Source organism: Stegodyphus dumicola, chromosome 2 (assembly GCF_044657685.1).
Source record: "Stegodyphus dumicola isolate Sdum_Otavi_A_Nest chromosome 2, ASM4465768v1".
Lineage (NCBI taxonomy): Eukaryota > Metazoa > Arthropoda > Arachnida > Araneae > Eresidae > Stegodyphus > Stegodyphus dumicola.
Window position 1 is genome coordinate 57,427,686 of NC_140769.1, and position 22,238 is coordinate 57,449,923.

Consider the following 22,238-nt stretch of genomic DNA (forward strand, 5'->3'; position numbering starts at 1 on the left):
AGAATCTTGCCTTTTTCCTTTTTAATTTTAACAATGGTTCAGCAATAGCTGCAAAATTTTTTATAAAGGACCTATAATATGAACAAAGTCCTAGAAAAGAAGAGAGCTTCTTCGCCGTGTTTGGAGTCGGATACTTTTGTACAGCAATTATTTTTGATTCGTCTGTCTCTATTCCTTTCTGAGATATTTTTTAACCTAAATATTTTAATTCAGGGGCTGCAAATTTGCACTTTTCGACATTAACTTTTAGACCGGCCTCATTTAATAAAGAAAACACCTGTCTTAAATCCTGTACATGTTGGTCGAGATTATCACTAGTAATAATGATATCGTCTAAATAGATAAATGTGGACTTTCCAAGAACAGGTCTTAACACAATGTCCATACCTCGCTGAAATGTTGCCGGCGCCCCTGAAAGGCCAAACGGTATACGCAAAAATGCATAAGTGCCAGACTTGGTTATAAAAGCAGTCTTAGGCACGTCCTCAGGCCTAACCCCTATTTGAAAATAACCAGTCGTTAAGTCTAAAGTCGTCATATATTTGGTGGATGTTATGTTCCTTAGAATTTCTTCAATAATAGGTAACGGATATACCGGATATTTAGTTATGGAGTTTAATTTACGGTAGTCAATTGCGAATCTCCACCTTTTTGGATGTGTCAAAGGATAGTCATTATTTTTCTTACATAAAACCACCGGGCTAGCATAACTACTTGAGATGGGCGTTATGATCTTTTTACGTAGCATATCGGTGATATGCCATTCTATAATTTTTTCCTTATTCTTATCATACCGGTATGCTTTGTGGCGAACTGGCATTGAATCTCCGGTGTCAATACTATGGTTAGTAACCTGAGTAAATCCTGAAATATCACTAAATAACGAAGCAAATTCACTTACCACTTGTCGGATTCTTCGCTGTTCTTCATTAGGCAGGTGGTCAAGATTTAACATCGGCGGTTCAGCCTTTTCTCCACGAACTGGTTTCATTGTCAGCTTAAGGGACGCTTCATTAAAATCCAGCGTTGCTTGTGCCTCTGAAAGAAAATCTATTCCTAAAATAATATGTGCTTGCAGATTCTTTACTATGAAAAACTTCACCTTTACTTGTTCGTTCTTGATACGGACATACAGCGGTAATTTACCTATACACTTACATTTTTCTTTTTGCGCCGCTAACACTGTCGTATTATCCGAATTATATATGCGGTATTTCCGAAAATACTTCCTAAAAAAATCTTCTCCCACACAGGAACACTGCGCGCCTGTATCCAGGAGTGCGGTGGCTGGGATATTATTCACCAACACTTCAATCTTCGGAAGAGTCAAATTTTTCACCATTACTGTATTAAACTTGAAGGAAGAGGGGTTTTCTTGGCCTTCGGATTTCCGCACCCTCCCGTCAGCGGAAATCCGTTTTAGTTTAAAATTATTTTTCATTTCCGTGCTTTCCTTCTTTTTCCACTGGTCTTGAGACTTTTTTCCTGGATTGCTATTGAACTGTCGACGTTCGCCGGCTGTTTTTGAATGCTCGGGTTTCCTTGCCCACTGATTCGCTTTGCTTCCGTAGCCGTGTGCTTGAGTTTGCTGTAGTCTTGGCGCACCAAATTGGTTTCGCTGTTGATATTGGCGTCTTCTTTCAATGTCCGCCGTTCTTCTACTTTCAAACTGGATTGCTAGCTCAAATAACTTTTCCAGTGTAGTCGGATTTCTTAATTCAATAAAGTCTTGCACTTGGGGCAGTAACCTCGGCAAAATCACTTGAATTATCTCAGGATCCGGACGGTTTCCATACAAGAGTTTGAAGACGTGAATTTTTCTTAAAATAAAGCTTGAGAGATTTTCGATTCTTTGCTGATATATACTAAAAAGTTCCGTTTCTAATTTCGCACGATCCCTTACAACAGGGAAGGCTTTTACTAGGGCAGTCTTGAAATTTTCGGAAGTATAGGTGGGACTTCCTTCTTGACCCAAGAGACTTCTGCCTATACACTTGAACCAGTTAAGTGCTTGGCCCCACAAAGCGCTGGTAGCTAAGGTAACTTTTTGAAATTCGTGCACGGGGTAGAGCATGAAGTGGTCATCCAATTTTTCCAAAACCTGGTTACCGATGAGTTTCCATTAAATGTTGCTTCTGGTTTCATCGAAGCGCGCATGGTCTGGACGATGTAACCAAATCCTTCCAGGGCGGCAGCTGGCATTTCTGGATTCTGAGCCGCTTCTGCAGGCAGCACATGTTCTTCTTGAAACTCGGCCATGGTTATTCTTCTTCGTTGGGCGCCACTATCATGTTCAATGTTCCGTCTTACTTTCTTCGGGAACATGCAAGGACCTGACTCGGAACAGAGAGCTTACTAAATCTATGTTCAATAACTGTGGGAAGTAGACAGGATACACAAGAAGGGTATACAAAACCCTTTATTTTTCTCTATTTACAATAACTTCCGTACTTCGGAGTACAAAGACCCACTATTTGTGGTCTAAACGTAAAAATATAAAAATAAAACTAAACTCTAATTTAACTTTAAAATAATAAACGTGGAAGATTGACCTTATATTAACAAGAAGCCGTATGTAGTACAGAGAACTGTGAACACTACAATACGTTTAAAAATTATCAAGAGGATTAAACCTCTGGCCTGGAAGGCAACCAGCAACTGAGTAAAACTTCTAAGGTAAGCGGCCTGCTTCGACTAACTGCTTCCTCTCTCTCGCTTGGCAAAAAGCCACAACTTAAGTACTTGGCGTTCGCCAGACAAACTTTGCATAAATACATTAACGCTTATAATTCTGGCCGGAAGTAGAAAATAAGAATTGATAGTAAAGATTTAAAATAAAATAAACGTTAGTAAAACTTAAGATCCTTACATACTTAAAACGTTTTCCTTCTCGGATATATGAATATCTTTATGAACGGATGACATTTGGCTTGATGGTCGTGAAAGAAATATAATATTTGGTATTTTATGATGAACATCCCACCAGCGGCCAAACGGTAATGTTGCTGAATACTGGTAGGTGGGTCCGGGGTTAGAAACCCAGCGAATGGGGCTGGCAACATGGGCATTTTTGTGGTTTTTCCATGAGTAACATGTATACGATCTAGTTTCTCTTGAAACGTCCTCCACGAAGGCATCTCTCCTCTTAAGCAGATAGCTTCTAGTGCTTTGCCGTAATCAAATAAACTAAATCAAAACCTTATCTTATGATGAAGACCCACCTAAAAAGCATTCGGTCTTAGTCAAATATATCATAAAGTTACCACGAAACCTCATTTATTTCTGACATTGAGTGAAGGCACTATAATAATTTCCGTGAGATGATACTGATCTAATTTCCATGCTTTGATATGAAAAGTTTCCCAGAAGAAAGATTCGATAATGTTTGGAGCAGACCACGAGCACTGACAAAAGTATTTAACTGCAAAAAGACGGTGCATGGTTATTTAAAAGGATTGGATGCCATTCTGGACAAGTATGATTCTATATCTATAATTGGTTTATTCATCTGATACACATGAAATAAAAAAAATTCCTTGAGTCTTAGAATATCATTATAATGTTGCATACGTGATAAGCCTCTATAAATCCAAAGATTTTCGGTCTCATATTTGACGTTCTACAGTTCACTGGATCTCAGAGCAAGGAGGCAATTTCCTACATGATTTGCAAAGCCCCATTGTTAATGCAGAGACTAGAAGTCTGTGGAATGGGAAGTGGAAGAATGGGGAAAGTACTCTATGAATTTGATTATCATTTTGATATTGTTTGTGCTAATTAATATTAGGCTCTTCAGAATGATTATAAGTAAACCCCGATACACTTACGATTATTTCATATATTTCACTCATTGTCTTTAAATCTAAAAACTAAAGCCATTTATATTCATTTCAAGAATCTTAAATAAATCTGAACCCGAAGATAGCTGCGCTTAAGATATTTTAATGCTGCCTAATCTGTATATCGTTGAGGTTTTTTTTTCACTAAATTTGTAATATAAATATTTTAAGCTTTGTGAACAGCTTTTACAATGGTGAGTTTGAAATGAAAAATTCCATAAATTCGTTCAATACCAAATAAAAAACTTCAAATTTTAAATTCGGGCTGATGCATGTGTTCGGGTGGAAGACTGTGTGTGTTTAAAATCTGCTGGCTGTAGGTGCCGTTGTGTCTCCAAAATTCTGAATGATTAACGTCGAAAGAGAAATATATTGCTTTTTGTGGAGTGATAACACATATTTTATATATCGCTGATTTTTCGTATTAAGTTTGAAACTTAAATATACTACACTTTGAAGAGTGGCAGCACAAAACTTTTAACTTGATGAGGTTCATTAAATTCTCATAAAATACAAAATAAATAGAATTCGGAAAAACAAAATTAGAAACAAAATTCGAAATTCCAAAATTCAGGCTTCAAAACGCGCATATACGAGTGGAGAATTACGTGTGTTCAAAATTTGGTGTCTTTAGGTCCCGTCGTTTTTCCATAATGCGAGGAACATTCGAACATACATGCATATATACATACAGATTCTTCATTATTTAATAGTGCAGAAGGCAAATTACTTTATTAAGCTATTTTTGAAAATTCTTATTGTAAAACTACACGTTAAACTAAACTGAAATTTTAAATAGTGAGACCTAACAACAAGTATTTAAATGATAAAATAATTCAAAATTACGATTCACTGCGAGAAATTACTCATCGTATACTTACGAACAATGCAAAGTGAACTGATTCCTGGTCTATTTGTCCAACCCGGGCAACAGTGACTTCTCGGTCCTCTCCCACATACATTAGGGCTATAAAATAGGAAGAAACAGTTTTGGTAAAAGATTGGTTACACAAGTGTATACTTTTCATTGAGAAACAAATTTTATAATAAACATATATTAAAGAAAAGTTTTAAAATTTTTAAAAATGGCACGTAGGAATAAAATTCCCAAAATACGTCCTAACACAAAGGTTTTAATGCAATAATGTAAGATTTAAATTTTAAACAATAAACAATGTCTTAGAAAATTAGTTTTTGTAAATGACTATTTTTCATTTTTGAACGAATTTTATATTTAGCTTTGAAAACAAAGCTCAATTCAACTTAGTCAAATAATAGTTCGGCCTACGTATTCTCAAAAGTTGAAAACGCGATGAATTCAAAAGGAAAGATTCAGATCAAAAGCCGCATGAAATCAGTCTTTGTTAGGTTTCATGTTTAAACATCCTTAAACGCCTTGTATAACGTGAGAAAGTCTACTTTAATGAAACTGTTTGAAACACACCAAGAAAACAAAATGCAGCGTGGATTTCTGAAGGAAAATTAAAATAATGAAAATTAGGGAAAGGCTACATATATTAAATTTATAAAAAGTATACATGATATCAAAATTTTCAAATTGATGATCACATAAATCATTAAAAATATTTTAACAAGCAAGTAACGTATGAAAAAAAAAGAGGTCCTAAAACATAGCTTAGGTATTGTTTACTTTATTTTTGAGGCAAACTGTAAAGTTTTTCAAGGTGTAAAAACGGACAGTTTTATGAAAATTAAAATAATTTAAGCTGTGGGATTAAGAATGTTAAATATAAATAGGTTTCTGTATCTTCCATAGGGTAGAAAATTCTAGTAAATAAAATAGTCACGGTGTATTAATAATTAGCAGTTTCATGGATTATAAATTCGGTAACGTGCTTTGATTTACGAAATGCAGAACCATTAAACGCAGAAACAAACAACTTTTGTTTCGCAGTGTTTTAATATACCTGGTCTAAAGCATTACTGAGTTACATTATTAGGTACTGAGAAGGAAATATACCAGTGAATTCGTTCTTGATATCGCCGTTAATCAGAACCAATAAATAGTATAAATTTCTTGCACTTGTTAAAAAATATGAACATTTTACCAAGCGGCTTTTGGAATGAACAGCAATTAAACAAAATGTTAAACAAATTATTATTCTGTATAGGTATGCATTATATAAGCACTTAAAACATCTTTCATTCATCGTAATAATAGTGCAAACGATAACAGAAATGTTCACTGCAGCAGCATATAAAATGTATGTATGATTGATTACCTTGAAACTACATTTTATGCTTTTAAGTTGTTCAGTTAGTAAGGTATTAAGTTATAATTTAAAAAGATATATTAAAGAGTCTATGCCGCGTTGAATGGAGCCACACTCATTTGAGCAACAGTTTGGCAAGACACCTGGAATTTACTTAGGGTTTTATATCTCCAGGAATATCAAACACATATCACATCGCAATGAAAATAAATATCTCGGTTGCGTACATAAGGAATGATATGACTTAAAAATTTGAAAAACATTATTCTACACGATTCTAACATCAAAAGTTTTTTTGTCCTAATTTACATAATCTTGCTCTGCTAAGCTCAATTTTGTACTTTCGTATAAACTCCATGCTGTACTTTTGATATAAAATTTATATCCATTTAAAACAGATATTTATAGAAGTAAAGCATGTTGCCAACTTTTACGATTATTCTGTATATCAACGTGAACAAATCATATAAATTTTCGAAAACACGATGCCATCCATTTGACTAGAAGGCTGTCTTTAAATTAAATTTGAATGTTTATGCGTAAATTAAGGATGGTTCATTACATTTCACCCTTTGGCAATTTATAAAGAAAAGATTCTTAATTTCCAAATTACAGATCAAGGAATTAAAATACAATATATGCTATACTTAACATTTTTCATTTTTATTTCTTATTTAATAACATAGATATTTACTGTACTATGGGTACCTAACTAACTTTTACAAATATCTGCACATTAAAGTAATCGGTATAAGACATTTCTAATGCGAAACTTTTTTATAATGTCTAACAAGGAGTTCCTTAGACTTTTTTCCCCTCAGACGCACACTTTTTGTGCGTACGGGTGTGGCAATCACAAGGTACCCTAGTCCCTTCAGGGGATCATCATCTTGGTGAGACGGGGTCAGGATCATGGAGGTCTAGTGATCTTTCCTCCTTTCCTTTTTAACTCTCCTTTATCTGTTCTTTTTACATTTTTTTCTCTCTTTCTGGTTTTTCTTTTTGGAGATTGGGGCTCAAAGCGAAATTCTGTTATATTTGTTTCTAATAACTTACGGACAGAAATCCGCCTATGCATCTGCCATGTGTTGTGACCTGGAAAGGAGGATCCAGGTAGCTAGCTGAAGGGCGAAATACTGTTTCAATATACTGATTTGGCCTCTCCTTCAGACTGAAACGGGAGGCACTCAGTTGCCCCGCTAGCATCAATTAGCTGGTCACTAGTCCTTAAAGTCAGTATCTTGGGGATAAGCTTTCGGAAAAGCTGACAGTGGGTATAGATTTGTTAGCCCTGGCACAGGAATCTGCGTCCCCTTGTTGTATTCTGTGGTGAGGGGTGCCGCCGAACACTATTTTGTATTCCTTTTCAAACATGGTTCGTTCTCAAAATCTTAGTTATACAAATGTTAGTACAAAGAAAATAGGAACAGAAGAGGAGGTGAAAAATAGAGCATAGCATCAGAATGTGCGTTAGGATTTATAATTGTTATAAGCAATTCAGATGATTTTCGTAAACTGACGTCATTTCTAATTCGGAAACATCTAAAATCATGTGATGCTGACTTGAAAACTGTTAAAAGACTTCCATATGGCGATCTGTTATTAGAAGCAACATTAGCTATTCAGCCGGCATCTCTTCCTAGAATGTCTGAATTCAGACACATTAGTGTTGAAACCTCAGCAAATAAAAGCCTGAACCTCTCCCGTGGTGTTATTTTTGAGTATGATTTGCTTTCCGTTTCTGAAAGAAGAATTGATTTGCAAACTTTCTAACTAAAAGTTATGTGTTACAAGGTGGATCAAGATGCGAATGGAAGATCAGTTGAGAAACACAAGACATACATTCCTGACCATAAATACTCCATTGCCAAAAATGTATTAAGGTTGGGTACTTAAATTGATACGTAAGATCTTACATACAAATTTTGATGAGATGTTATCAGTGCCAACAGTGCTATACAAAGACCTCATGTCGTAGAAACTTTACATGTGTCTAATGCTTTGTTGTTGGCCATGATAGTGGAAGTTGACTGTCCAAAAATTGCAAATAAGAACACACAGTTTTTTCTTGAACATGATCAAGTTGAAAATTAGAAAAAGAAATTCATAGCAAAAAAGTTAATAGAAAGTGTGAGAACACAGAATTCTCACGGTGAACAGTATATCATCATCGATACTTTAATCGTTATCGCGCGCTGCCACATGCGTCGCATTGGATAAAAACTGGAAGGACTGGTTTGTCTCTCTCTGTTCTGCCTGAAGTTGTGTGTGTTAACGAATGTGTGGGCCTTCGGGCCACACACAGCTCTCGCCATCGTTCTCTGTAAAACATCATGTAATCGAGCTGAGATTCCTTTGCATAAGATGGAGGATAAAACATGTTCTTGTACGAAGAAAGCTTCATAAATGAGCAATAAGAACTCTGGCAAACTTTACTGGTTATGCTGCGAGGTAAAATTGTTCCTCTGCTGTGATTCAACGTGTATAATCCTGATAACTGGATTTTTCAAAGTGACGACCATGTGCGCCAATTCAAGCATATATACAAGAAATCTTCTCTCCTCTCTCGCGAATAATTGCACCGCCTATTAATCAAGCTTCTTGCAAGATGCTGATAAGTAGTGCGTCATCGATGCTTTAGGATTAGGAATTGCAGTATACAGTAAGAAATGAACGCTATGAGAGTCCCGTAGGACCAACAAGTAGGACATGCTGAAAAGCATTCATGAATGTTGTTTTTTTGTAACGTATATAATCTAGGCTAATCAAGAAAAGTTTTTTTTGTGTTTTAATAAATGTATATTTTAAAGAGAGCTACTGACTCATACCTTATTAGCTACCTTATTGGGTAAGTCATTTTATTCTTATTAGTAAAGATCATGCAATGTACTAACCACTAAATTTTAGTTTAACTATTTACGCGGAATTAATTCGTATTTGATACTATTAGTATCTTTCCATTTAGGCAGTCAAACCTACAACACCACAGAAAGTTATCGTACCCAGAAGCACGAAAAATAACCAAACCTTGACCTAATGTATCTTATGCAAATATTACAAAATTTACAAGAATCGGATTCTCTTTACTATACCAAAGAGCCTACCTTTGACCAATTTGCTGCAGCAAAATAGTAATACATAACACAAAGCAAATAATCAACCAAAAATAGATCAGGATACTCAAAAGACACAACATATGAAAGCGAAGACTGAAACAGCCAAGCCCTTTACAGCTAGAGTATAATCTCTCTAGAGAGCACTGAATCCGTTGCAACAGAGTCAGAAATGCAGAGAAGAGGTGGAACGACTGTCCCAAAACATCTCCTTCGAAGAAAAACCGAAAAGCAGCACAGACAAAATAAACACTAAACATAATGGCCACTCTAATTTCATGGATCTGTAGCGGTTTCCGTCAAAACCTTATTAACAAACACCTAATTCATCGTGTATATCATCCAGTCTCTGTTGCAGTACAGAAAATATATATGAAACCAGGCCAACAGGTGAAGCTTCAGAGGCATTCTTTGTCCCAATTTAGGTAGTTATATTTTGGACGTTATAATTTGGTCAGAGCTGACGGACAATATTTTTTCTGTCATAATGGAGCTTAAGGAAGAGATAATACGGATTGTACCTACCTACGTATGAAGCAGTGGAAAACGTTACTGATCTCATTGTCCAGGCAGCTACAGTTTTCATATCAGTAACTTCAACAAACCTTCCAAGATACTCCAAAGCATGGTAGAATGGCAATTGCTATAACACCATGCGGCTATAAAAAAAAGCTTGAAAAAATGTTTCGAAGGTACCCTATTTGACCAAATCTTATAGCCTTTAACAAAAGCAAACGCAAGAAAAGTCAGACGAAAGAGCCAAGTAGACTCATGGGTTTCATATGTCTCTGGATTCACTTCTTTTACATCAAACAAGTATGACAAAGAGTTAGAAAAGCGTGCGCAATTTATATAACCACCTCTTTTCTATGGTAGAGAAAAATAGGCGAATAATTAGCACTATAGAAGAAACTGCGGATACTTTAGGTGAGAATCTTGCTGCCATATCCAGTGGCAGAAGTTATCCAGAGGCATTTCTACTTGCCAAGCTACCAGCAGAGAAATTCACTATTATGTTCAAATCGTTCAATATGTGTTTCACTGTAAATGTGTATAAGAGACTTGTAATGGAAAGTAAAATTAATTGCTGGCGAAAATTCTGTACTCAAAATAGTAATCCGCATGGTACCATTTACAAAATCTGCACCAAGAAAATGTTCAAACCGTCTCAAAAAAACTCCCTCACCCAACAATCAAAAACTTCCCCAATAATGAGGACGCAACAATTAAAACACTTAACGATATACTAAACGCAGTACTTTTAAAAGATAACCCAGAAGAGGACACTCCAGAACAGAAGAAAATAAGGAATGATACCAGCCTTCGAAACACGGAAAATGATCCGCTGTTCACAGAAAGGAGATCAATTCCATTATAAAGAAACTACCGAAAAGGAAGGCGTCAGGAGCCGATGGCTTATGTAACATAGAGTATGAACTTGTAAATAAAAAACAGTCCTTTTATAATAAAGGGCCTATTTAACAAATGCCTACAATTAAGAGTTTTTTAAGACTTCTTTAAAGTAGGTCAAGTTATCCTCTTCAGTGCTAAAAACCCTGTAAGTCCAGAGGCATACCTCCCTATAAATCTCTTTCCAGCAATGGCAAAGAATTTCGAACGGGGCCATAGCCGGAAGATTCAAACACCATATTCATAAGAACAAGAGCATTAGCAACAATCAGTACGGCTTCTCGCCAAATAGATTTACAATACAAGCAATAGATGTGGCAATAGAGGAAATCCCCCCCCAAAGAAAAGCCAATAACTTACACTCTTCCCTGCTTTGTGTGAACTTAAGGAAAGCATTCGACTGCTTCTGGTGTCCTGCAGTCAAACAGGCAATAGGGCTATCGAATGCGCGCAAAATAGCTACATTATCTTTGAAGACTTCCTCAATAACAGGAAAAATATAATCCTACATAATAAAAGATTAGTAGAAAGGACACAACAAGGCGGCTGCCCATAGAGATCATGCCGAAGGGCTGATCTTTGGAACTTAATATTTTACAAGATCACTTTCTATGTATGGCCCTACCATACCATAGCGTTTGACGACGACGCGGCATTTGTTGTCAGCGGAAGAACAAGAAAAATCTTGATAAAAAAATTAATGAAAGCCTTGAAGTCACCAATAAACTTTGTCAGAAGCAAATACTTTCACTGTCTACAGAAACATCTCACGCAGTAGTCTTCAGTAAATCAGGACAATGGATTACAAAAACTCCAAAGTTCACTATCAATGGACAAAGGGTCAAAGTAGTCAAACAGACGAAATTTCTTGGAATCATTATCGATCACAAATTAAATTGGATACCCCATCTACAACACATTCAAGAAAAAACTGCAACTATCGCCAAAAACTGCAGAATAATGCAGGGGTTCAACTGGCGGTTGAGCCCTCATCTGCATAAAATCATACTCAATACAGTAATTGAAAAAAATGTTTTTTACGATTGCGCATTTTAGACTTCTAAATACTTTCCCTCTAAACACAAGAAACACTAAAAAACTTCAGGCGATTCAAAGGCCATTTCTGCTTTACTCTTTCAAGGAGCTACAAAGCAACTTCCAATGCAGCCCTGTATGCGCCCTGTTCCTCCCCTTTTTCTTACAGCGGAAAAAATCGCAGGCACAAATAGAATTCTTCAATTAAAGAATGACTCCAGAATAGAAGACGCCCAATTCAAAGCCAAGAATTATGAGAACCAGAACACCCTTACGAAATTCATCCCACCATAGAACCAAATATTCGTCTTAGATTCAACCACAAGTGCATCACCGAAGAAATATTCAACACGGAAATATTCTTAGATGGCTCTAAAAATGAAGAAGGAGTTGTATATGCCATAATGATACATCAAATGCACCAACTGCCTTTAATTCTTAACTATCATCTAAATAGCAAGAACACAGTTTTTCAAGCAGAAGCGCTGGTCATCCCAAAGCAATTACCTATAGCATCAGTAATAACTTGCCTGCAGTGAAAATCAAAACAGATTCCTTATCAAGCATACACGCAACTGCAAACAAGAAACACAAATCCCCAATTATCAGACAATTAATCAACTCTTCATTAAGAAACCACAATACACAAATTATTATTGAATGGCTGAAAGCACATGCAGGAACCTTAGGGAACGAGGAAGCCGACAAATATTCTAAAGAAACAGAAAGCATTCAAAACTCTATTCCAACTACCATCCCATTTCCTAAATCTCAAATTAAAAAAAAAATCATTAAATGAGATAATGATTAAAAGATGGGAATACTGGTGGCAAAACGCACAATAGGGCAGAATAGACTTTAGATTTATTCCAAGCATCAAAGAGAAGAACAATTGCGTTAACTCTTACATAAATTGGTATACTACTGGTAATTACCCCTTCCCTACATATTTCTATGAAAGAAACATATCTGAAAGTGATATATACATGTGAATATGGAGATAAGGGAAATTCAGAGCACTACATTTTTGATTTTCCATTAACAGAGGAACAACATCTTAAAAAGCCCATCAGCGGCCGAGCGGTAAAGTCGCTGAACACTGGTAGTTCGGTCTGAGGTTCGAATTGCGCGAACGTGCCCGCTACATGGGCGTTTTCGTGGTTTTCTCCATGTGTAACGGGTATACTAGCCGGTTGCCTTAGAAAGTCCTCCACGAAGGCATCCCTCCTCTTAGGCAGATAGCCCTAATTATCAGTGTGCTTTGCTGTAATCTCAATAAACCAAACCAAACATCTTAAAAAACCAACTCAGTACTTGGATCCGTTTTTAAGGTATGCAACAGCAAATAAGCACCTTCGAATAAAAATACAAAAAATAATCGAGTTCTTAGCAGCTAAGGAACAAGAGTTATGTGCTCTCATGTAACACAATCCCTCCCAGTTCCTCCTACAACTAGTTACACTATAACTAGCAAAACGTACGATAGCGCAAATGGTCCACAGAACTTTGTATGTGATAATTAAGTATTTGTTTCTATCACAAAATAAATTAAAAGTTCAAATTATTGTAACTGCACTACAGCATACATATTCATAACAGTTATATGTTAAATAGAATTAATTTGGTAGAATTTTTATAATATGGACTTTGGCAATCTATGAGATTGCGACAAAATGAATGCAAATACGAACTCTATAAAATTATACGCTATATGTAAAAGGCATTCCTTGCAAGAAAAGTAAGCATCATGGAATTAACTGAAACAACTGTGGAACTACAACCCACAAAACACTGAATCAAACAAACACGTGAACAACCGTATTCAATATGATTTAACAACATGCAACAAATTTGTAACTACCAAATTTGTAACTACCATGTAAAATCAGTTGTATCACCATTTTAAAGTAATATTCATGTACCACCATGCATAATGTAACTTTTCATAGATATTAATATAATTACGAAACACTCAGGACCCCATGCGGACAAGCCCTACTTTTACCTATACTTATGCCTGAGCTAAAAAACACTCTTTGAGAAACACATAGATCTAGCCCTGGACCTAATCGTGTTGCTTATGAAATGATGAAACATCTGTCCAGTAAGTCACTGACTGACCTTCTTATTTTGTTTAATAAGATATGGAAAGAACAGAATTGCCCCAGTGCATGACAGAAAGCTGTTGTCATTCCTATAACTAAATTAGGGAAGAGAAGGATCCCTCCAACTATCAGCCCATTGTGCCTAAAAGTTGCTTTTACATTTTGCTTGAGAAAATGGTAAACGGCCATCTAGTGTACTATTTGGAAAAGAATAAGATGATCTCCCCGTATCAGTGTGGTTTCCGGAAAGGTAGAGCGCCTGTTAACAACATGCTACTTTCTGGAAACCTCCGTCCGTAAAGCTTTTGTCAAGAGAAAGCATGACCTATGCTAAAGTGACTTGCAGTTGAATAGCTAATTGTTGATGTAGTTGAATAGATAATTGTATTTAACATTACAAATTTACACAGGTAAAAAATCTTCAAGAAATGATTATTGATTTAGAATAAAATCAATAATCATTTCAATAATAATAATTAATAAAAGGGATAATATGAAAGGGACAATATAATAAAAGGGATAATATGAAAGGGACAATATAATAAAAGGGATAATATGAAAGGGACAATATAATAAAAGGGACAATATGAAAACCTAAACAACTGTACATATATCAATCTACCGTAAACGATAACCCACCGCACATTATTTAGAATATAAAATACCCACATAGCCTCATTTTCTGTTATTTAAGAATATGCTACACCACTATCTCATCAAAATTCACAGAATATGACTTTTGCTATTCCCTGAAACGGAAACCATTTTTAGATACATTTCCCTTTTCTAACAATTGAGAAGTTAAAAAAGAAGCATTGTGCCACTAATGACATGGAAATGAATATCAAGGGAAAATATATAGCTGCGTACAGAGCAAAGCGAAAATCGATGACGAGATAATGACGTCATTATTATAAATGATTAATCAAATGTGGAACAGGAATTGCCTACATTCCGTTGTTTGAACATAGTGGAATGTAAAGAAACAAATATACAGAAGTTCATTTCTGATAAATAGAGGATGAAATTATAAAACTATCTGAAGTATCTCATTTGTACTTATTTAACGTTTTACTATTCATCACACATATTGCGAGGATCGAAAATAATGATTTGATATAACCCAGTAACAGCCTTTCGGGCGCATATATAAAAGAGAGTTCAATAGAAGAAACAGAAGAGGAAAATATACATTAGACATAAATTTTCGCAATGTACTGCAAAATTTTGAAAATAATCTTAGAAATCAAAACGAAAAAGAAATTTCCACATTAAATAATTGAAGGCCATATATATATATATATATATATATATATATATATATATATATATATATATGTATGTATGCATGCAATGCATATAGTAGTATAAAGTAGACAAAATGACAAAATTTAAAGTTGGTTTTAGGGAAAACTTTGTACATTGCATTTCCGAAAAGCAAACAAGGAATTTCTCTTTTTCAAAGAGCAAAAATATTTCGTGCCTTCTGCATACGTGGGAATGCTTTCCTTTTACGAACTAATTCTGCATTGCCAATAATTTATGAAGCGAAATTCATAAAATATATTCATTAATTCGAAAATATGGGCAGCCCAGGCGGTAGAGTGAATAGTCGAGCCGACTGCGATACCGAAACGCCCGGGTTCAAATCCCGGAGAAAACATGAATCTAAACTGTCTGTCCCCTCTTAGGAGGTAACGGTGGCTGCCTGTTGCCATTGGAAAAAAATCGTATATGTACACGTCAGAGAGCTGCTACTGCAACATTCTCTTATCATATCCTCAATTCCAGGTGGTTGGGTAAATCTTGAAAAATTTTAATCCTTTCTTTGCAAACTTTTTGAAGAAGGAGTTTGTTTGATTGCCAGTTTCGTGTCTATGCCAAATGCAAATTGCTGCCACTTAACTAGCGGGAAATACTTGTAGCAAGATTCGTAGCCATCTTTAGGCAAAAAAATTCATAAACATGTCTTGAATAATTAAACATAGCTCGTTTTAAACTTAAGATTTTACGTTGTGTATCATGAATTTCTAGGTATAAATTTTTAAACTACTAAACCTATCTTAACTGCTTAAGCTTAAAAACCCGTATACCAACAATGTCAAATTGGCAATTTCGATGTACCTTTTCTCAAAATCTGCTGTAGATACACGTTTGAAATTTGTGTAATTAATTCTATCTGTTTATACTGAAATGAGCTTTGGAAATATTTTAAATTTTAAAGTAATTTACAGAATATTTTGTTAGGCGCAGTAAAATGTAGGACTTCTCTCATACAAAAAATTTAAAAAAAATTTTCTTAGTTTATCACTGATCTCATTTCAGTACATATTAGGAAACATAATAAATAAGGCATAAACATTTTAGATACCTGTGAGCAGTAGTTCCTGAGGAAAGATATATCGAGTACAAAAAAAAAACTCAATTTTGGAGAAAAACGCGTTTTTATGTAAAATTCCCTATTTATCAAAGCAGTCGATGACAAATTAAAACTAGACTTTTTATGATTCTAATTTTCATAGAGATTAAGGAAAGGTATTTTTAGAAAGTTAAAAGTGTAGAGAATTTGAAAATGCAAAAATCCGAATTCGCAATTTTTTGAAAGATTTTTGGTTTCCAACACCCCTTAAATCTGTTTCACGTGTTAGATTGAAATCAGAATATGGAAAAAAATTAATATTTAAAAAAAGATAAGAATTTAATTTTGTAATAGGAAATTCTTTTTTTGAGGCATTAAGCTGAAGTTTGAAGTACAGTACTACCTCCTGTAAGGGACACCTCCGAATAATGGACACCTATGTTTAAGGAACAATTTTGTTGTTTCCAGTCCCTTTGAATATGACCTTAATATATTTATTTTCATTACAGGACACTGAAAAATGTTTAAAAAATAAGATTGAAGTAGGGATTAAAAATAGAAATATTCTTTGTTAGTAAGATTTTGAGGTTTCAAAGGCAAGTACGCACTGAGTGAAAGATACCTTTGTGACAAGGGAACACTAAAATGGAAACTGTATCTCTCTCTTTTCAAAACAGTTTTTTGGTAGAGGAAATAAATATTTGAAAAGCTTTTGTAAAATCGTTTTCGTAATTTTCTGATCAAATACATGCGCTAAAATATGCAGCATGTAATAATGTCTTGTGTAGCCAGTCTGTTGCCAGCAATAAATCTGAAACACAAATCAGTGTTATTTTCTAAACTATAATTTATAACAGATTTCTTATGAAGTTTACCAATTTAAGCTTAACTTAAAAACACAACTGACTTTGAAAAACATTTAAAACTCATCTAATTGCTTTTCGTCAAAGAAAACAGAATTACCTCTTCAGCAACGCATTATAATTAACGAATAGGAATAAGTGCTACTTAAGATTTTCTTTTATGATTGCTCAATTACAAATTGAGAAACGTGCATTAAAAGTCAGCAGAAAACTGCGCCTATTATCCCTAGTTAATTTACCTTAAAATATGAGTTGTTATAACAAAACAGGAATAATTTTCCAAATGAAAACATTCATAGTAAAATGAAGAAAATTACACCTTAAATCTTCTTCAAATCTAACGAAGTTACTTGAATAAATCTTATTTCATTAAAAGTAGATTTTTGTTCACTTAATGTTAATAAAATATCATTGGAAACTGCTATATAATATTGATAAACTAAACCTTTAAAGTTGCACTGCTCTTCAGTTTATTCGGAGCTGTAAGAAAAGTATTGAACTCACTAGAAATTTTTCAAAAGAGTTATCTATCATTGGTTGAAAGAGGGTTCAGTAGATATAAAACAGGACTACATAACACTAATCCCAAACAATACATCCAGACATTTCAGTAGCAGTGCTCTACAATACTAAAATATGGCTTAGTGGTAAATGAGACATTACGAAAAGTTTATGGATTTTGAAAGAGTAAAAATTATCGGATTGAGAGAAATAATATTTCTTATCATGGGATAGCTACTTATGTTAGGCGAAATAGCAGTATAACTGTGTGTATATGTAGAAAACAGTGGACACACAGAGATTCGATGCACCGACGTGAGGGATCTGCGGGCCAAAGCGTGAAAGAATTTCCTGAATGTTATCACAACAGCAAAGAACAACCACACCAGGCGATATCTGCTAAAACGTTTCGCTGACAGTTTCTGCAGCTAAGGTTCAAAATTCGGCGTCTGATATTGCAATTTACTCTTTGCAAGAGATCTCAAAGCGGGAACACACTGAAACGGTGAATGTAAATCATATTTCCAGGCAAGTATCGATACAATCTCCGCAACCATGACGACCAGACCGTCAGTTCCTACTACAGTGAAGAATGACATTTGAAAGGCTGCATTACAAAACGTCATAGGATTTCAACGAGATTGTCATGGTTTGAGGTCGTAACGAATTTTTTCGCGTTTTCGCTTTCTTCAAATCTTCTAGTGTCTACAGTCAACTTTGCAATAAGGTCTTCGAATTAGAAGTTTTGTTGCTCCTAAGGAAACTTCCAGGAGCTAATAAATTTTCAACGGCACAACGTTATCGTAAATATCCGGCGCAATGATCAAAGATTCCATGCGTGAAAGCAAGTTACAGTGCCCCATCGCTTGTGTCATCCTTGACTTCTTCCCTAGCCAGTACTCGGAGAATATGATTGCTCGAGAATCCGTCCGTACCTCAGCACTCAGAGCTGCTACTGACGCAGTTGCGGATATATGCAACTGCGTCAATATATCTGCATGGAATGAAGTTCAATAAGTATACCTCAGCTCTATTTATCAGCACTTCGTAGTGTGCAATCCATTATCATCATTAAAAGTAGGGAACTGAATATTGAAAGCACTTACAAATATTACTTACAACTTTGTTATTTTTATTTAATATCATAAATCATCACTTTCATATACATCTGTATGGCCCTTGCTGCCAATGCAATTTCATTGAACGACAGTAATTGCGCACACAGAAAATTTCGCATACCATTTTCCCAACTTTCTCTATCTATATCGTATGTACTATAATTTCCTTATTTGGTAAAATATATATAGACTGTGCTTATTGCTCTCCATAAAATATTCATAATATACGGGAACTATACACACGGTAAGTAGGGAAACTAAAGCAATATTTAAATGTTTAGTTTATTAATCCAAAAATAAGGATTTTCAAAAAGCGTAAAAATGAAAGACTTTTAGTGAAATGATTGAGAAGAGTTTTGTTTCATAGAAATGAAGAACCTGTATCAGATTTCTTCGAAATGCACAAAATATTTCTAACAAATTTAATAGCAGTATAGAGTAAATTTCATCTAATATAGAACTGAAAGCATTTAAAACTAATAAAAAAATTAAATTAAATATTTATACGGAGTTGAATTTTTATCGTTGTATAGAATGACCTTTATGAAAATTTGAGATCAATTTGAGTGAAAAATATTTAAATCTAAGATGACTAGATACACAAGATTAAATGCTGCAATTAAAAAAGTGATTTCTGGAATATGAGAGATTTATAAATCTTCTAAATCTAAAAAACCATTTTTTTTTATTTTATAAAGATTTACTTGTAATATTTAAGTTGCGTATGACATTATTACACTGCGTTTATATTTAATACATTGCATGTGAGTTAATAAAGTTATCTTTAACTTCCAAAGATAAGAATTTTGTATTTGAGTTTTTATCCCCATAAATTTTGGTTAAAAATATTTTTTGTTCTTTTAATGTTCTTTTTTTCTCCTACCTAGATGTTTGGCACTCAATCCAAAATGAGGTTCCTTGACACTTAACAATAATTCAACCTCTTATAAAATCAGCAGTCTCTTTTAATGCGTTTTTTTCTTAGATGCGCAGCCCAAAATGGAGATCAAGTGATGAAATTTAATAAAAAATCTTCTGAACTAACACCATTAGCTATCTAACACTAGCAGAAAATGCCCAAAGCAACGGTATGCGATAGAATATTCGCTGCCAATTTGATTAAAAAGAAAGTTATGCATATTTTAGCCAGTAATGGACTAACTTCTCCTCTTCGATATTTGAGAAAGAAAATATTCTTTTTTTTACAAGATTTTTTTTCCCTAAGGAAGTAAAAATTCATAAAGATAGAAAATTGAATATAACTCGGAAAGTTAACTAAAAAACAATACATACCAAACGTAGTTTAAATACATAGAAAATATTAAATGGTATATTCTCATAGCTCTATTTCTCAAACAAGAGTTGCAGGAGATCTGATTGGAGATTGTTAAAAAAATGAACTGAATAAATAAATACCGCAATAAAGAAATAAATGAAATATTAACGCAGTCCTAGAAAACTTTCACCATCAAATTATCACAAATATCTTTTAAGTCATAAAATGATCAATTTGCTAAAGATTATTTTAATTTATAAAGTTAAATTACAACACTCACGTGGCATAGATAGGCAACAGCTCGCAAAATTAGCAATTTACGCAGTCATTTGATTGTTTAAAAGCGTAAAGGGAAATTTTAAAACGTAACGTATCGCGAAGTGTTATAAAATGAGAAAGAGTAAGTTATATAATATCCTAAAGTTTAAAGAGATTAAAAAATAATTCATAAAATTGTTCCCACTCCCTACAACCTAAGATTTCAGGAATCAACCACACAGTCTACTAAACTGTAATTTCTGACATTTTGTATGTGGCGTAAGGCTTATATTTATATTTCAAATTACAACAACACATTTCTTAACATAATTCTTAAAAGATTACAGAGTCATTAGGTTATATCGATGCTGGAACTTGAAAAATATGCAGTGCCCTCGCCGGTATTCCGAGCTCTCGACCTCCCGAATATAAGCCGAGAGTACTTCTACTTATACCACGAAGGCATGCGGAAATGAAGGAGACCTTATACGCTCCCCTCTTATTAAAGACTACCGGGGATTAGTGGACCTAGTATCCAAATCCTGGTGGTGACGAATTATCATCCGACACGTTTTTAGTTCGGGCGACATCTGTAGACCTTTTTAGAAATTTTCAAGGTCATGATACCGAAGAAATCTGAAGTTCCCTTGCCGAGATTCGAGCTCCGGACCTCAAGAATACGCGTCGACCTTGTTCCCAATTACACCACGAACGCAGGCAGAAAGGCAAGAGAAAACTCCCCTTTCTTAAGGAAAACTGGGGATTTTGGCACCCAGTCGCCAAATCCAGGTGGTGACAAATTATCGTCCACCTCATTTTTAGTTCGAGGGCCACTTGTATACCTTTTTTTAGAATTTTTTGAAAAAAAAGGAAATCGAAGGAATTCGCAGTACCCTCGCCGAGATTCGAGCGTGCTTCCAGTGACACCACGGAGGCACATAACCGAAAAAATAACAAATGTAATAACTTTTATCTTTTCCTAAATACACTTCTAATCAATTTATAAGATCAATTTAGTTTTACACTTATAATTAATTTAGCTTGTAAGGATCTTAAGTTTTACTAACGTTTATTTTATTTTAAATCTTTACTATCACTTTTTATTTTCTACTTCCGGCCAGAATTATAAGCGTGAAGGAGTTTATGCAAAGTTGTCTGGCGAACGCCAAGTATTTAAGTGTGGCCTTTTTGCCAAGCAGAAGAGAGGAAGCCGTGAGTTCGAAGCAGGCCGCTTACCTTAGAAGTTACGCAGTTGCTACTTTGCCTTCCAGGCCAGAGGTTTTAATCCTCTTGATAAATTAAACGTATTGTAGTGTTCACAGTCTCTGTGCTACATACGCTTCCTGTTATTATAAGGCCAATCTTATTCTAAAGTTAAATTAGAGTTTAGTTTTATTTTGATATCTTTTAAGTTAGACCCCGAGTGGAGGGTCATTGTATTCCGAAGTACGGAAGTCATTGTATATAAAGAAAAAAATAAAGGGTTTTGTATACCCTTCGTCTGTATCCTGTCTACTTACTACAATTAGTGAACATAGCTTTAGTAAGCTCTCTGTTCTAGTCAGGTCATTGTATGTTTCCGAAGAAGGTTAGAAGAAACATTGAACCTGATAGTGGCGCCCGACGAAGAATAACCATGGCCGAGTTTCAAGAAGAACCTGTGCTGCCTGCAGAAACAGCTCAGAATCCAGAAATGCCAGCTGCCGCCCTGGAAGGATTTGGGTATATTGTCCAGACCATGCGCGCTTCGATGAAACCAGAAGCAACGTTTAATGGAAACTCACAGGTAACTAGTTTTTTGGAAAAATTGGATGACCACTTCATGCTCTACCCCGTGCACGAGTTTCAAAAAGTTACCTTAGCTACCAGCGCTTTGAGGGGCCAAGCGCTTAACTGGTTCAAATGTATCGGCAGAAGTCTCTTGGGTCAAGCAGGAAGTCCCACCTATACCTACGAAAATTTCAAGACTGCCCTACTAAAAGCCTTCCCTGTTGTAAGGGATCGTGCGAAATTAGAAACAGAACTTTTCAGTATATATCAACAAAGAATGGAAAACATCTCGAGTTTTATTTTAAGAAAAATTCACGTTTTCAAGCTCTTGTATGGAAACCGTCCGGATCCTGAAAT

At 34.9% G+C, this 22,238-nt stretch overlaps 1 protein-coding gene across 2 annotated transcripts in view; it reads right to left on the reverse strand.

Annotated features, from left to right (window-relative positions):
• Positions 1–22,238, reverse strand: part of LOC118189594 (fibrillin-1-like) — a 791,047-nt gene that overhangs the window by 445,231 nt on the left and 323,578 nt on the right. For both annotated transcript variants that reach the window (XM_085810675.1, XM_085810674.1), the window contains exon 3: positions 4,721–4,806. In XM_085810675.1, the coding sequence (XP_085666801.1) occupies positions 4,721–4,806 (86 nt within the window). The remainder of the gene's footprint in view (positions 1–4,720; positions 4,807–22,238) is intronic.